The following is a 17805-nucleotide window of genomic DNA, read 5'->3' on the forward strand; positions in this document are numbered from 1 at the left end:
TGTAGAGAGGGTGGGGTGGGGGTGACAGATTAAAAGCTTTTCTCAAAATCTGGTCTGAAAGCAGAATTGCATTTGTTCATGAAAAAAATCCAAGGCATCACAGCCGTGTACTCGGGAAGGGGTGTGCTGTTCATAAAAAAAAGAAATAAATGGACAGATTAAACGGGAAAACATGCACGCATCGATGTAACAATGAGTAGGAATCAAAGGTCTGATGTGAGGAGTTGAAGGCGAACCAGTAAGGAAACGCACCCTCGAGGGTTGTACCGCTGACTAACTCGTACATCACAAATCTTTCTTTCTATTGCTTTCTGTGTTTCCACAGAGTGAAAAAAAAATTCCCTCTGAGTAGTGTCTATTTGGTGCTAGAACAGGTGTTTTGTGTTTCAATCTTGTGATGGATGCGACATCGATGCCTAAAATCAGTGTACTACTTTTTGTGCTTTTCTTTTATGTTTGTATTAAAAACAAGTACAGTTTCCATGGTGACAAGTTGAATTTGTTGAAATTGGAAACAGTGGGGAGATACAGTTACTTCTTTCTGACGGCAAATGCAGTACGTCTGTGTTGCGTGTTACCTTTTAGCGCAGACTTCACAGTTATCTTGCCAGCCCTCTGGCGAACATGTGGTTATGTGCGTGAAATGTGAAGATGTGGTTAAGGTTGTGTGTGGTTCGTGTTGCAAGAACCTGGATCCACCCGAAAGAGTGATAGCTTGAAACTGGTATAGTACATTGTACGAAAACTGGTCGTTAGTAAAATATAAATGTAGTACGTTTTTTTTTAATTTTTTTTTTATAGCTTTGGATTCCCAACATTCGATTTTTCAGATGGTTGAAATTCCGAGATGTTTCTATGACTTTTGTCTCATTTCCCAAAGTAACCACTCACATTTTGGCAGTGTTCAGAAGTGTAAAGCAGTCCGTGGCGATAATGAAATTGAGATTTAACGCCCTCTGTGGTGGCAGTTGCCAAATAGGAATATGTGTTCATACTCTAGCAGACCTTGGCGTCACCTTTCTCCCACCGTGGATATGTGGGGAAAAAAACGTTTGGTAGCTCTGCCGAAATAACCTCAAAGTTTTCGGTGATTTAAAATAAGTATTGGCGTTTGGCCGTCTGCTGACGAATAAAGGCATCCTTGAAATTTATTTATTTGTCTTTTAATCTTTCTTTCCTCCCTTCATTTTTTTCTGTCCATCTTTCGTTACTTCCTCCTCCACCCCCCCCCCCCCCCCTTGTACACACCTTAGAAGTAGTTTCGGTAGACCATTCTGCAATGACGAACGTCAGGAAATATTCTACAACACCGTATACCCTCAAGTCTAACTCAAAAGCTTCCCTTCCCCCCAGCAACGGCAGCGAGCCGCCGGTCCAGCGGTCCCTCGACGATTTGAGACTGAGTCTGACCGCAGGCTTTTTTGTCTGATACACTCAAAGTTGAGCCAAAACTATTGATTTATTGAGGCGGCTTTGCTCTTACTAACCGATCAGGGTTGCCGGTGAAGAAAAAAAGGATGTGCGGAGGCGTAGACGTGTGTTTACTTACTCTGTCAGTTGTGGGAAACGAGTTTTCGATCTAGTGGTTGTGTGCGTGGTTGCTGCGTTCGTGGCTGTTAATTGATAGTGTCTACGTGTACTGTGGTCTTTGACGATACCTTCCTTCTGGTTTAAACCCTCTTGTAAATGTATACCACAAAATGTCCAGGCTTTGGTGTTTGACAAGAGAATCATTATACTTGAATACATTTCCAAAATTAGCAGCATGGCTGCTTTCTGATCAAAATGAGGGTTGGTGTATTTTTGTTTGTTGTTGAATTAGGGGAAGGGCTCCTAATATGGACCACTTTTTGTTTCATGCTGATAACTAGCTTGTTTTCTTGCGAAGAAGTTTCATTTTGTGTTTGGTAGTCCTTCTCTCTTAGGTTAACCGTTAGGCCTAATTAGAGTGAAATAGCTTTGATAGACATTCAGCAAAAATTAAATACAGAAAAAATCACAAATGGTCCATATTAGGAGCCTGGGCGCCTAATATGGACCAGTGAAGCGGCCTTCACGAATCACTGTAAAAAGCCCCCTATACTTCAAAATAACATGATACAACTTAGTGTACAAGTCAGACTAATTCAAATATGCTTTAGATTTATCTGTTTCGGTTTGATGAGAGCATTATTTGAAGCACACCAGGAAACTAAAGAAGCTTATCAAAAACGAGTGAAAATAAGTGAAATTATCAACTTCCACGAAAAGAAGACTTTTTGTTATATTTTTTCTAAATCTCGAGGGCTAGTTATAGGTTATTTCCAGCAAGCTTCTTTATGAATTAATGAAAATAGCCTTCAGCTTTTATTTTCTTCGATTTGTTGAACTTGAAGGTGGTCCATATTAGGGGACTGGCACATACTTTGAAATTATGCTATTATTTTTTGTTTGCAGTAGAAACTCGGGGTCAACACTGCTAAAATGTAACAAATGCGGTCTTAGCTGTCATAAATAGCAATTTTTGTGTGATAAAAGCTTTGGCTGTAGACAGAAACGAGTCCGTTTTAGGCGGCAAATTTAGAGTGAACGCTGCCAAAAGTGAAAAAATGGAGGTATTTCTAAAATTGCGTACAGGGGAAGTGAATTAGAGCGTATTTGGTTTGACGTCTGGTGTTATAGGTTTCGAATAGTAGCGTGATATTAATGGCTTGTGTAAGATGGTGCTAGCTCATTCCAGCGTTCAAGGCGGCAGGTTTGCCTTAGGCTTCGCTTCTATTCTCTGTCCATACTTTGCTTTGTCGCAAATCTACTGCCTTGTGTTGATGACATGATTGATTTTTGAGTCACTTGAGAAAATGTGACTCTATGTAATCGGTCAGTGTTAGTCTGTCCGGCCGGCCGTCTGACGGCCGGCCGTCCGTAGACACCACCTTAACGTTGGACTTTTCTCGGAAACTATCAAAGCGATCGGGCTCATATTTTGTTTGGTCGTGACCTCCAATGACCTCTACACTTTAACGATGGTTTCGTTGACCTTTGACCTTTTTCAAGGTCACAGGTCAGCGTCAAAGGAAAAATTAGACATTTTATATTTTTGACAAAGTTCATCGGATGTGATTGAAACTTTGTAGGATTATTCTTTACATCAAAGTATTTACATCTGTAGCCTTTTACGAACGTTATCAGAAAAACAAGGGAGATAACTAGCCTTTTCTGTTCGGCAACACACAACTTAACGTTGGGCTTTTCTCGGAAACTATAAAAGTGACCGGGCTCAAATTTTATGTGAACGTGACTCCCAGTGACCTCTACACTTTGACGTCTGCTTTGGTGACCTTTGACCTTTTTCAAGGTCACAGGTATGCTTCAGGTATGCGTTGTGTTGTGAATAGCAATTTCTTCCTGTCCATCTGATGCCTCATATAATATTCAGAACTGCGAAAGTGACTCGATCGAGCGTTTGCTCTTCTTGTTTGTTTGTTTCATCGTTTGTTTGGCCACGCAACGATAAGAATCAGCTAACTGCGTTGTTCACAGTAGTGAAATTATACCAGGAAACTTGTGTATTTAGTCATTTATTTATTTTTACATTTTACGATTTACATTTACAAACATTAAATCACTATCGACCGCTGCTTGGTGGCTTCAGACCTGTCAGGAAACCAGGGTGCAATGGAGTACTGTAAAAACAAAGTTAAGTGTACCTCACATCTGTTTGATGGGACTGACAACAGTAATGACTATGTTGTTTGTGTTCAATGATGCATTGTCGCCGCTGGTATTTTTTTCCCCCGCTGATAGTGGTATCCGTGGTATCCGCCAGCAGACCTTTTTTCCTACCTAAACTGATTTGGTGTCGGATTACACAGAGACAGCCGGAATTGTTTTACGGCGCAATCGAACACAGGGACTGTAGCCGCCATGATGGTAGTGGAAGTGTAGTGATCAGAGATATCAGGTGGCCCATTGATTTTTAGGTCTCCCCGACTTGGTCCCCGGTAGTGCTCGCTTGCCACCAAGGTGGGTTCATTTTGGAGGTACACAAAGTAGATTCACGTGTTCGATGGACACCCAGCGCAACAAACAACGATTTACAGCGACGTATTCGTTTAGGGTTTGATTGCCATTTGTCCCTTGTTTACACATCTAACACAACAAACCGATTTACAGCGATTGCCTTTTGTTTTGTTTGATGACATAACCCTTGGTTTTTAGTCTGACTATTTGTGGAAAAAAGATGAACGCTCCAGAGATGCAATGTTTTTTGTCCTACCCCAATCAACAGCAACAACAACAATGACGACGGCGACAAGGAAAAAAGAAACTCGATGAATTTCCATCTGGCTTACTTCATTAGCTAGCCATTGTCCGTGGATTCCTGTTCGTGTCGCCAGAGGTATTGACAGAGTAGGTATGTGTGTGGTTGGGGGAGGGGGGGGGCGGAGTGCGAAGGGGTGGTAAAATGTCACAGAACGCGTTGACAGACAAGTTGTTACATGTCTGTTTGATAGTGTCTTTTATCGATTAGAGTGAAGGGGACTAGTGAAGGCAGTGATGGCGGTTTTAGCATTGATTGAACGTTTTGTCTAAGACTGTCTCGGCTTAAAAAGTGACACAGCAAAGGGTTCGCTAACTGTTAAAAGACGGGAGAAAAAACAAAGTGCTAAAGATGGTAATGGTAGTGGTTGATGGGTGTTAAATTGATTTGGAGTTGCTATTGGCCATCTCTACTGGTTCTCTCAGTCCCACTTGCAACATACCGTGACACTCAGGACTCGACACAGCACTGCCTGGGGGTAGTGTTTGCAGCCTTGCGTGTCCGTCTCTACCAGTCTGTCACCGCCCCCTCCCACGGTACCTGCTGTTTTGTTTGCGCTGCGCTGGGAGGATGTGGTCCCTCCCCCTTCTTCCCTCCCGCCCGTAAAAAAACACACAGGTATTGCCTTTAGTTCTAGCCCGGTCCTGCGCTGGGAGTATACGAACCTTTTCTTCCCTCCGCAAACTAGAAATATTCCGTCTATCTTCTTTTAGTCGCAAACAGCACGGCCAGAGAGCCTTCTCCCACTCTGCTGCCGTTGCGTGGAACTCTCTCCCTTACTCTATCCGACACTGCCAAACATTTTGTTCCTTCAAATCAAACCTTAAAACACACTTCTTCACACAGTATTTTGATTAATTTTATTTCAATATGGTGCATTTTTGATCAGGTGTTTGAATGTTTGAATGTTTTGCCTGTGTTAGTATGCTTGCAGCTTGTATTGATGTAGTGTTTCGTTGTTCACTTGTGTGCTGAATGCTGCTGCACATGCTTTTTTGCTTTGCTTTGTATGTATATGTATGTTTGTTTGTTTTTTCTTTGTTTTTTCTTCATTGTAAAGCGCTTAGAGAACGTAAAGCGCTCTATAAATCTCCCATATTATTATTTTATTATTATTATTATTATTATTATTATTATACCTCCCTCTCTTTAAAAAAACCCCACCGGTATTGCTTTCTATGCCTGCGCTGGGGGGATAGGTCCTTCTCTCCCCCACCCTCGTCCCCCCCCCCCCCCAGTCCTTCCCCTACACGCACGTGGAAAACACACAGGTGTGCTGCGTTGCGGTGCAGCAGTGAGGCTTCGGACCGGTTCTGCTGCAGGTGGTTGAGTTTTGGATTGCCTCTGATACTGGGTGGAAATAATAATGCTTGCGGGTGCACACTCAGGAGTTTGGTGCAGGTCCTGGAAGAGCGTGGACATCACATGCACTTGTATGCAAGTTAGTGCACCATTCTGTCGCAGATGGTTGAGTTTTGGATTGCCTCTGATACTGGGTGGAAATAATAATGCTTGCGGGTGCACACTCAGGAGTTTGGTGCAGGTCCTGGAAGAGCGTGGACATCACATGCACTTGTATGCAAGTTAGTGCACCATTCTGTCGCAGATGCAACACGGTTTTGTCTTCAGTGTCGGGGTGCTTTGTGTCAATCATTCCCGCAAGTGTTCACTCAGATGTGACCATGCAGTTTTGAAGAAAAGATCTGTCAACATAGGGAAGAAAGTAAGTAAGTGCTCTCACTATAGACGATAGTGGGAGCCACGCGGAACACATCTCCTGGCAAATCTCCTGGGAAAAAAAGAAGCATTGGCATGAATAAGCGAGTTTTTATCATCAATACTTGAAGTTTTGACGAAAGCTTTGCGTTATTGACAGCTTATATTGCCTCCATTTCCGAATTAGTATAAAAGTCTTTCGTTGTATCTTTAGTGATAGGAAAAGATACCGTTGCAAATTTGGCGTCAGTACCAGAGACATGGGAACCTGAAAAAATTGTGTGCGCTTGAATAATATTGAGGCACATGAGCAAGGCATTGAGAAGTTGGTTCGATCAAGTTCCAGTTCTGCAAATACTCCTGCCAGGTCTCTTTGAAAGCTACCAGAATGGCCAACATTGATCATTATGTCGCGCCGATGCGAGAACATGAGTGAGCATTGTTTTGCGGAGCCGCCTTAATGCAGTGGTGATGTACAGACGACTTGTGAAGGTTGTTCTCAAGTGGTTTAAACTCTTCACCGCCGCTAAGGGAAATAACGGGTAACGATCGTGGTTGTTGTGGTCTTGGGAGCCACAATGGTTCGGGCCGGGTCCAGTGGGTATAGGCATCTCTGTGCACGACTGGTTCCCCACAGAGATGCTGCTCGTCTCGGGCAGGTTTTGGTCCTTCACTCGAAGGTGAAGTCGGTGTCACGACAGTTTCGGAGTGAAAGTACGTCGCTGCGCGGTGTGTAGGGGTGTTCAGGTTAGTGAGTGGTGCGGACTTGCGTTTTAGGTTTTCTTTCTGTGCAGCATCAGAAAAGTCAAGGATGGTTAGGTCGAGATATTTACAGCGCGACTGGTTGAATGCATTGTGTTAAAGTTTTGGAGGCCGGAGGTGGTCGATGTTAAACATAAATCGATTTCTTCACTTTGAAGTCAGAAGCCATTGTGCTCTGATCACTCAGTCGTTGGAGGACGGTCGAATTTTTTTGTTTTGAAAAAAATATAAAGTCGCTTCAGTTCAAGAGGGTTTTATTATTCATTGCTGCGTCTTGTCCAAGACAGCAAGGCAAAGCATACAGATATGTATACGCTGAAGTTTGTCGCTGCACTTGGAAAACGGTTGTGTCGTTCCGATAAACGGCACTTTGTCGCCGACTTCAAAGGAGTTGTGTAGCTCCCAGTGGTAAGAGTCATCATAAGCTGTCATCTCCATCTCCTTACAGAGCGGCACGGGCTGGTATTGATGAGGGCGAGTGGCCCAGCCGCCAGCAATCAGCTTAGGGGTCAGGCCAGGCGGGGCGGGAACAGCTGTGCACTGACTTCATAGCCGCTGCTGTTCACAGGGCGATTGTAGCAAAGCGAACGAGTCGCCCGTGTCGATTAGATTCCCTGTCTCAGTTCTGAACTTGTCAACCTCTCCTGGGGACCACTGGCGGATGTACACCGTTCCGTGCAGCGTGTGCACTTCTACTCACGTTGAGTTATACGAAGTGAAACCTACTACTGTGGCGATTAAACTTGGATGTTGCACTGGTCATAGCGGTGTAAAACCGCCACTCCATCATTTCTGTCGGTGGGTGTCTCGTGCTGGACTTGGCAAGTTCTCAGCTTGGGTCCCTGCGGGGTTGTTGCTACCTTGGCGATTCAGTGTGTGATGATTTGATACTGTTGTTCTTGGTGCCAACAGTTGTTTGAAGTCCTCTCTTCTGTAAAGGTCGATTTCTTTGATGGCGTTTGTTGATGAGTTTTTTCTATTAGGTAAAGCGTACAATAGTCTTTGTGGCAGGAAAATGATTGTCTCCGTACAAATAATCAGTGTGAAATGGCTCCTCACCGCGCTCTACGAGCAAGATTTATGTTCGGCCGTTGCAGACGGAAATGTTCGTGCAAGGCTACTTGTAGTGGAATCAGTGCGGCCTATTTACAGTCACATTCTGCAAAGTAGGTGGAGGAGGGGGAGAGGACGACGAGATACGTTTGGTAAATTTTGAATCTTTCGTCAGGTTGTTGTCGCAGAGTACACTTTTTGTGTTTAAAAGGCCAAAGGTTCTATCTCCCGGTCTTCGACAAATCAGTCAGTCAAATATAAACTGAATATAAAAAAATAAAAATAAAATAAAATTGCAGTAGGGATACTGATGGCAGTAGGGATACTGGAACATTTCTGATTAGTTTTTACCTAAGCCAGTGCACATCAAGTACTCGTTTTGAATGATGAATATTGGAGATGGTAGATAGGTGTGTAATGAACAACACTGACGCTCGCGGCATATAATTGTGTGGTATGTTTTTTTCGGCAACAGCTGGCGTGGCCCTAATAACTCAGCAACACCTCACAACTTTCTGACATGATGTCACGCTTTATTGTGTCATCTGAACCTCGTATAGATATACAGTATACATTATGTGACTCAGCGACTGGTAACGCGTAACCTGGATTAAGATTGGCATCCAATTTCGTTGGGGGTAAATTGGGAAGCTTCCTCCCATTATTGCTGCATGTCATGCAACGTGTAATGGGTGTAATTTTTATGTGTGTGTCTGTGTCTACCTAGTACCTGGGCAAAGCAAGGTGCGTCGTCTGCAGTTTATCGATTTTTCTCCTCGTGTTCAGAGTTTAAAAGCGGACAGAGTGTATCCACCAATATCTTCCGTTTTGTTCTCAAGGCTGCGGCCTCTAATGGCCTAGGCTAAAATCTTAGCATGCTATCATTCTGTTTCGGATTTCTTAGTTTGTGTCTCTGTGTGATCAGTTAGCCAGCGAGCTGACTGTTGTGACTCCCACAGAATAGTGTTGTTTGTGATGTGGTCTTTTAAAAACAGACGTGACGATAAGGGGGGAATGTTATGCTAATGGAAATGTCTATTCAAAAGGTAATGACACGTCATGGTACGTATAACGACATTGCAAAATTGGGCAAGATAGCCTCTGTTAGAAAAACAAGTGACAAAATATAAAAACGTGTGCGACAAAGTGTCAAGTGTGCTATTCGGTGAAACACAGCCTGCGGCTGACACCGTTCAATCCACAGACAGGGAAACAGTGTACTGCAGGCTGTTGACTGAACCAGTGAACAGAATGTGAACTTTGCTGAGCACCCGTTGAATGCCGCTTGTTAGGAACTTCAAAGCAAAAGGAATTATGCAATATATGCATACGTGTGTAGGTACAGGTCACAGCAGGAAAAACGTGGCTAAAAGAGATTTTGTGCGATGAACAATGAGACTCGCTGACATGATACTGCAACAGAGGAATAAATCAAACCTGTGTTTGACATGCATTGTGAAAATAGCACGTGAGCAACTGCAGCTGCTTTTTTTCCTGTGAAATATCACGTTACGTAATGAGAGGCATGATGTAAAGCTGCGTAATGACTGTGATAGCAAGGTGTGCACGTGACACTGGTGAAAATGACTGACAATGTATACGGATGATCAGACGTACATGGTGCTGTCCCCGCTCGGGTAAGTTGTGCTACGGTGGTGACTGTTTTATGCAAATACGGATCGCTTTGATATGCGTGAAGATGAAATTAATGTTGTAATTTGTGCCAGAGTGATCAAGTGGTTTTTTGGGTGCCAGACTGAACATAAAATGTTTCTGCGAAGCCAGTGTTGTAACCAGCTGTGATGATAATAGTATTGCATTTAAAGCCATTGCTTCACACTAGACAAGTATCTGATCATTTTGTTTCTGTCTAGTTGTATTTTTGTTTCTCCTTCCCTCCACCGTCTCTCTCTCTCTCTCTCTCTCTCTCTCTCTCTCTCTCTCTCTCTCTCTCTCTCTCTCTCTCTCTCTCTCTCTCTCTCTCTCTCTCTCTCTCTCTCTCTCTCTCTCTCTCTCTCTCTCTCTCTCTCTCTCTCTCTCTCTCTCTCTCTCTCTCTCTCTCTCTCTCTCTCTCTCTGCCTTCATTCCACCTTCTCTTTTTTTTCTGTGGGTCTGTCTGTGTGCCAGTGGCTGTTTGACAGTTCCAAGCAAGGGAGAGAGCTGATTTCCATCCTCTTTGTGATAACTATTTACTGCTTGCCGTAATCCTCACGTGGAACAGTTATAATGCAATTGCCCGGAGCGATGTTCGTTGGCTGGGCTAAATACCTGCTGTACATAAAGCACAAAAATAATGCTGAGGATAATCATCATCATAATCGTATCGTCATCACGTTGTTGCCGTGACTCAGTCACGCACAGCCGCCATGGGATCTGAGTGGAAGTCCTCAAAAGAGTGCTGTAACTTCACATACAGCCGCCCAAAGCTGAGGGGGGTGTCGCATGCAAAGTGTTGTAACTTCACACATAGCCGGCCAAAGCTTATGGGGTTGGGGTGTGAGAGAAAGAGTGTGTGTGTGTGGGTGGGGGGGGGGGGGGTAGCCTATGCATGTATCGGCAATATTCTAAGGGGGTTAGCTTGTATTGGTAATATTCCACAGGGAAGCTGTGTTTAATTAAATAATGGTAAAGCACGGTCGGAAGGCCTGTGGGGAGGGTGGGACTTTTGTTCCAACATTGATTGTGCTGATTACAGAATGTGCAACTTTATTTTGATCCCCAGTTATTGTTGAGGCGCTGGCGGGTGTCCCGCCTGTGATCTCCCCTTGTTTTTCTGGCCGCTACTAACCCCATTGAATGATACCGTATTGCGTGTTGGTGCTGGTTTGGGCGGGAGGGAGGTGGGTGGAGGTGGACGGAGACGCAAGAGGAGAGGTGGAGCCATTTTTCTCGCACAACATCGTTTGTTGGACTAGTTACAGGAATATCCTTCTGTTAAAAAAAAAAAGTGTAGGTTGTAGACTTCAATGAGTCCAAACAGTTGCTGAACAATTTGTTCTTCAACGGTACCTTGTTTATTTTGTCAGCTTTGTTGTTGCTTTTTCCCCAGTGGTGCTTACGGTGAAAGGACACAGTTGGGACCAGCCATTATGTGTTCCGAATTTGCAGTGGCCTTTTACGACAGGTATATTTTGGACAAGAAAATAGCCAAAGACCACATAAGGTGTCCTGTATTGGGAGGTGACCTCATAGGAGGGGACTCGCATCGCGGGTACCACTGCTTTACCGTTTTGTTCCAGTCAGCCCGCACACTATTCTCTACACAAAGTTGTATAGAAATCATGCAGCCTCATGTTGAAGCACAACAAATCGGATGGTTTATTCCCTGTTGTTGCAACTGTGTGGTGCAGTGTCAACTGTCACCTCTCATGCTTGCAGTGCAAGCCGCTTACACATATGTAAGGATAAGCACTTTGTGCATTTGGTCACAGTTGATTGGCGCCCAACTGTGTGAGGAGCTTAACAGCATGACAGCCCCCCCCCCCCCCCCCCCCCCAAAAAAAAAGTCCTTGTGTCCTTCCTTGCTTCAGACACTGTGATGAGCTTAACAGCAGAAGCCCCCCACCGCAACCATGTTCCGCGGTAGCAGAGTAGGATTACAGGAAAAGGAATTCCTTCTTTAGGTCTACCTTCCTGCCGGTGTATACAACACAGATCTGTCCAGGCTTTTACATGGGCTGAGAGCATCCTTCCAATTGGGCATATATACCACAAGTATTGGTCACCAAATTAATTCAGCCAAAAATTCACGCTCTGTTTAGTATGGCACCAGGTGATCGATTTTTGCTATGTGTCCAAACGGAAGGGTGCTCTTAACTCTAGTATAAACTCCTCTGTGGTGGTTGACCTGATTGTTTACACGAGGAGGGTACAGTGGGACCCCATTGTTAAGACCTCCTCAATTCAGAGAACAGTAAGCCTTAACACGCAGGGCGTCTCAAAAAGGGGGTACATTTGCACACTTTATCAAGGAAAGCTGAAAGTGAAAAAGCAAGATCTTAAAAGGGGTGTCCATAATTAGGGGGGGGGGGGGGGGAGCTAAAAGGGGTGGTGGAAGTCCACTGTATCTTTCAAAGAGCAATGCAGTGTTCACCTGTAAATCGGCACAGCCCACAGAGACGGGCATGCCGTGCAGTGTTTTAGGAGACCGGTGTAGTGTTTGCTTGGGTCTGCGATCAATGTCTGGTACCAGTCGAATCAAAGGGTGCCACAAACATGTCTTTTTTCAGAGGCCTTTTCGTGGTTTCATCAATTGGTTCAGCAAAATATTTGTTTTCCATAAATGCTGTTGTCCAGGCGAGTCCCCGGACTCTTGAGGGACTGGTTTATGGTCGGTGGTTGTGTGAGTGTGACATGCTCTGAATTACTGCTCTCTCTCTCTCTCTCTCTCTCTCTCTCTCTCTCTCTCTGTGTCTCTCTCTCTCTCTGTCTCTGTCTCTGTCTCTGTCTCTCTCTCTCTCTTTCTGTCTCTCTCTCTCTCTCTCTCTATACCTCACCCTCTCTACCTCACCTTGGTAACCAGTCTCAGGGTGGTTGACCCCAACTGACCGCTGGGGTGATGCAGTGTCCTGCACATTTTACATTTCAGGAATAGAGCCTTTGAAAAAGATACTTTTCAGTGGGGGTGGAGTCCTTGGATGTTTCACTGTTTTGTTTTTCTCACTTTGTGTGTCTGTGCATTCTTTTTGCTGAGTTGTGTCCTTTCTGTGTTAATTTGTCTTGCTGAGTTTTTTGTTTTATTTTAAATTTGTTCTTTCTTCCTTTGTTTTTTTCACTTTTTGACTCACATGCGAAGCAAAAGTGAGTCTATGTACTCACCCGAGTCGTCCGTCCGGCCGGCCGGCCGGAAAACTTTAACGTTGGATATTTCTTGGACACTATTCAGTCTATCAGTACCAAATTTGGCAAGATGGTGACAAGGCCCCAAAAAACATACATAGCATCTTGACCTTGCTTCAAGGTCAAGGTCGCAGGGGCCATAAATGTTGTCTAAAAAACAGCTATTTTTCACATTTTCTGTGAAGTTTTTGAGATTGAATACCTCACCTATATATGATATATAGGGCAAAGTAAGCCCCATCTTTTGATACCAGTTTGGTTTACCTTGCTTCAAGGTCAAGGTCACAGGAGCTCTTCAAAGTTGGATTGTATACATATTTTGAAGTGACCTTGACCCTGAACTATGGAAGATAACTGTTTCAAACTTAAAAATTATGTGGGGCACATGTTATGCTTTCATCATGAGACACATTTGGTCACATATGATCAAGGTCAAGGTCACTTTGACCCTTATGAAATGTGACCAAAATAAGGTAGTGAACCACTAAAAGTGACCATATCTCATGGTAGAAAGAGCCAATAAGCACCATTGTACTTCCTATGTCTTGAATTAACAGCTTTGTGTTGCATGACCTTGGATGACCTTGACCTTGGGTCAAGGTCACATGTATTTTGGTAGGGAAAATGTGTAAAGCAGTTCTTAGTGTATGATGTCATTGCTATGTTTAGTTATTCAAGGTCATGTCAAGCATGTGAGTCGTATGGGCTTTGCCCTTCTTGTTTCTTCTTTAGTTCCTTCTTTGTAAATGTCGTTAAGGTATACTTTTTCTCACTCTTCTGTGGCTTAAAGGTTCTTTTTGGTAGCTGTTTTTCTGATAGTATAAACTTGAGTTGCAAATGACTATATATTGGCTTATTGATTGTTTTGAAATCGTTATTTTGCTTTTCAACTGATCAAAATCTCCTAACATTTCAAGGTGGACGCTCTTCTCTTCTTTCTTTTTTTTTTGCACTCAAGTATGTTAATCTGATTGATTTATAAAATGGAGTTCTCTCTGTCTGTGGGTGAGGATGGAATATGGACTCACAGTCAGGGTCTGTACTGCAGTTCTGAGTGCTTTAAGTTTTACCGGGGAAACCAGCAGGAGTAGAGAACAAGACCGGGGAAACCAGCAGGAGTAGAGAACAAGAGGGGGGAAACCAGCAGGAGTAGAGAACAAGACCGGGGAAACCAGCAGGAGTAGAGAACAAGACGGACCTGTCTGACTGGTTCACCTTTGATCCTGGAATATGAGATGCTTGAGTGAAAAGAGTCAACAACATCTTATGGATCAGAATTTGGATATGATTCTTCAGGCAGCATAACTGTTCACCATGCCTGCAGGCAACAGCGGACTATATTGATTAAATCTCTTTGTTTTGGCTCATGCAGGACAAATGTTGACCATGCATGCTCTAGTGGGAATCCGAATATCACATGTGTGCATATGTTAAGGTATTACAGTTGAATTTAAGTTTTGTTTCTATGTTGACATTTTTGTGTTCTGTGTACATTTTTCTCTGATACTTGAAGATCAAATATAGCGACCTGAAGGGCAAAGGAAAGGGTCTAGGAAAGCTGAATGTTTGCATAAGGGTAGCTTCAGTTCAACAAAAATCGACCTTTGAGCAGTCTAGCATGAAAACAGCTGTGGGTGTTGTTGTTTTTTGGTTTTGTGTGTTTTTTTAGGAACAAAGAAGAACATTAGAAAGTTGTGTCTGCTTTACAAGCACAAAGGAGTCATACATCTATTTCTTCCAGCTACCACTCTTTAACTGGTAGAATTGTACACATACTGTACACTTTCTGTTCCCCGAAGGGGATCTATTTATACATGTGGGATGCATGATTAGAAAGAGATAGAGAGAGAGAGGGGAAGAAGTGAATGGTGAATAGACAGGGAAATGGCTACGATGAACAATATAAAAGGGGGAGTGCTTTGGTACACATGTGAAAGCAACAAACTGAGGTGTTTTTGTTTTGTTTTTTGTGTGTGCTGAGTAAGCAGTTATTCCTCTGACAGTAAACTACGTCATCTTACATTGAGGTTAACCTGCGAGTTACCTGCAGTAATTAGACCACCCATCATCGTTAACACCAAAGGTTTTGTTGGTACTTGCACCTGGATCTCACCTCCCCCAGCCCTGAGTGGCCCTGACCATTGATCCATCATCAGAAACCCCATGAATAAAAAATGATGCCATTGATGCATTCTCCTCCTACACCTGACGCAGCAATTGATTTTCTTTACCTGGGGTACCTAGCTTACCTGGTTCTACGCTCTCTGTCTTAATCAGTCTTGTGTGAAGGTTGTGCCACCTTCTGTAAGGAATGTGCTGCTGATATTAGCATGTAATTACCTTCATGTGTTGAGGGGGGGGGGGGGGGGGTGTCAGTGTTGTTCCCATTCTCAGGGGACAAAAGGTCAGGATCTGCATTTAAAATATGTATGTGTCCAAATGCCCTGGCTTTGTCCATTTGGTTGGAAATGTGATGGTGAAGAGACCTTCTTCATGTCAAAACTATGGGATGGTGGACCGGCCAGGGGTCGGGCCAATGTGTGGGATAGAAAACAAAGAATGGCTCAATGGCATAAGACTGAGGTCAGGTAACAACACTGATGCCTTCAAAGGGAATACAAATGTTTAGTGAGTGTGTTTTTAAGGGAGGGGGGGGGGATGGCAGTTCATTTGTTCCTATAATGTCAGGCCCCTCTTGTGAGAGGACACCTCCCAATAACACTGTCCCTTTTTGAATTAACCAGGGAACCCCTCTCATAAAAGGCCCCCTGCTGTGTAAGGACTCTTAATAGCTTGTCTCAGAGCTGTCCTTTCTTCACAGTTAATATGTATTGTTATGTCTGGAGGTGCATAGTCTGTAGCTTTAAGCCCTTGAATTCTCTCAAAATATACTCCTTCCTGCATATTTTAACAGAAATTGTTATAAGGACACATTTTGGAAACTTTGTAGTGTTGTCTGAATAGGGGTAACGGAATAATTTGTAACTCTTCTGTCACAAGTTTGGAGGAAACATTCAGATGTATTGAAGTTGATTTGAACAGTTATTGAAAATACGGTCTCTGTCTTGCTTCGTTTTTTTTGTGGTCTTATTGTAATAGCACATGTATACCGATTGCACAATTCAGTTTTTACCTCTGTTTTTATTCTCCTGATTAATTTTTTTGTGATTTGTCTTGATGTATTGTGGGTTTTTTCAGCCTCAGAATGCTGCGTGTAGTCCCTGTTGTGCGGTGAAAGGGTTTCAGGGGACCAAGGCAGTTCATTATGTTCAGTAGACTGTGTGTCAGTGATATAACCATTTGTTGTCTGTCAGGTAGGTGACATTTGTAGTGATATTTTACAAATGAAAAAGATTTTGTCAAATGCTTGAAACAGTTGCATATTATTTGCAGATTTCCATGGTGCTCAGGTGTTGCACCTGTATACATTATAACAGTTTCTGATTGTATTTGGATTGTGCCATGAGAATGAGCATTTTTTATGTCTAATATTTTTGTCTAAACAGTGATGATTATATTTGTGTGCATGTTTTGACAGTTGCAGGATCTTCTTCTTCTTGTTGCCGCTACACGTGGAGACCAGTGGAGAAATGTAGTGGTCATCTGCAGGGACGCCGCCGTGCCGTACAGCTTATCACAGTTGCAGGATAATTTGTACAGTATTATTTTCCCCAGACAATGATTACTTATCGTTTGTGTCTGTTATGTGATTTCAGGTTGCTAGACAAGTTACTGGTGGTGTGCCCCAATGTGGATTACTGCGAGGAGGTGTTGCCGCGATGTGAACTTGAAACACATCTACTACACAGGTGAGTCAATTGACCATGTTTAAGTTAACTGACTGGCGGGGGATGCCAGAAAATGTTGTGGACATGTTTTTATCTTCTTTTAGTTACCCTTTCTCAGTATGTTTTATTTGCTTTTCTTGGGGAAAAAAACCACGAAAACTTGACTGCATGTGAGTAAAGTGCAAATGACTGTCAGCAGAATATAATGTAGGAATGAGCTGACGACTGTATTTTATTGTCCATATCGCTTATTTAGTGATCGCATGAGCCATTTTCCAAACCAGTTTTTCTTTAAGAACTATGAACGCATCCTCCCGTAAGAAATGGTCACTCTGTCACGGCTGGACATCAAAGCACTCAATAATTACGTCAGTTTTGACAACAATTCAACAAATAGGTCTGACCGGTTGCCAATTTGGTTTCCGGTATTTTCAGATTTCAAAATATAATTCACTCATTGGCATAGCGTTGTCTCGTGAGACAATGCTTGATGCGCCCCGTGTCAGTCTGTGGATGTGCTCCAACGTCTTTTGTGACTGGAGAGCCCAGTCCTGGAACGGCAGTCTCTGCTGCAAATTGGACATATGAAGCTGTAAAATGCCGTTAATGACTATTTAATATTATCCCTGCTTGTTGTGTGTTGTGTTGCAGATGTCGTGGTGCAGTAACTCGCTGCATCAAGTCTACTCTGGGATGTGCGTTCCAAGGACCTCGCAGCGCCCTCCAGTCTCACCTGTGGGAATGTGCCTTCCGCGACCTGGCCTCCGGTACGTCTTCTGCGCAAAGCACAAATCATGATGATTTGTGTGTGTGTGTGTGTGTATGTTAGTGTGTGGGTGCGTTTGTGCATGCAGATGTGTGTGTGTGTAATATACTGATGATGATTTGCGTGTCTGTGTGTGTGTGCATGCATGTGTGCGCATGCGTGCATATGTGTGTGTAATATACAGTGGAGCCCTCCTTTTAAGCCCCTCTGATTTCAGACTCCCCTCCTTTTTGTTTATGGGTGTAAATTTACCTCATTTTTAAGACTCCCAGTCGTTTAAGTCAACATGTTCTTTGATTTATTATAGTTTGGTTTTTTTAAAAAAGGGGGGGGGGGGATACACTGTAATTGATATGTAGTTGATGTGATGTGTGTGTGTGATGTAACAGTGCTGTGTTGTGTTGCAGGGAAGAACCCAGTGTCAGAGGGAGAGGTATCCACCATAGAAATCCAGCGAGGGGAGGATGACCAGCTGAACATCAGTATTGTGGGCGGTGCTGACACCCCTTTGGTCAGTGGCTTTTTGTATTCTTCTTCTTCGTTCATGGGCTGAAACTTCCACGTTCACTCATGTTTTTGCA

The 17805-nt window shown here is 43.5% G+C and overlaps 1 protein-coding gene across 2 annotated transcripts in view; it reads left to right on the plus strand.

Annotated features, from left to right (window-relative positions):
• Positions 1-17805, plus strand: part of LOC138970984 (ligand of Numb protein X 2-like) — a 59480-nt gene that overhangs the window by 22297 nt on the left and 19378 nt on the right. For both annotated transcript variants that reach the window (XM_070343568.1, XM_070343569.1), the window contains exons 3-5: positions 16387-16479; positions 17110-17225; positions 17632-17735. In XM_070343568.1, the coding sequence (XP_070199669.1) occupies positions 16387-16479; positions 17110-17225; positions 17632-17735 (313 nt within the window). The remainder of the gene's footprint in view (positions 1-16386; positions 16480-17109; positions 17226-17631; positions 17736-17805) is intronic.

The sequence above is a fragment of the Littorina saxatilis genome, linkage group LG7 (genome assembly GCF_037325665.1).
Source record: "Littorina saxatilis isolate snail1 linkage group LG7, US_GU_Lsax_2.0, whole genome shotgun sequence".
NCBI classification, from domain to species: Eukaryota; Metazoa; Mollusca; class Gastropoda; order Littorinimorpha; family Littorinidae; genus Littorina; species Littorina saxatilis.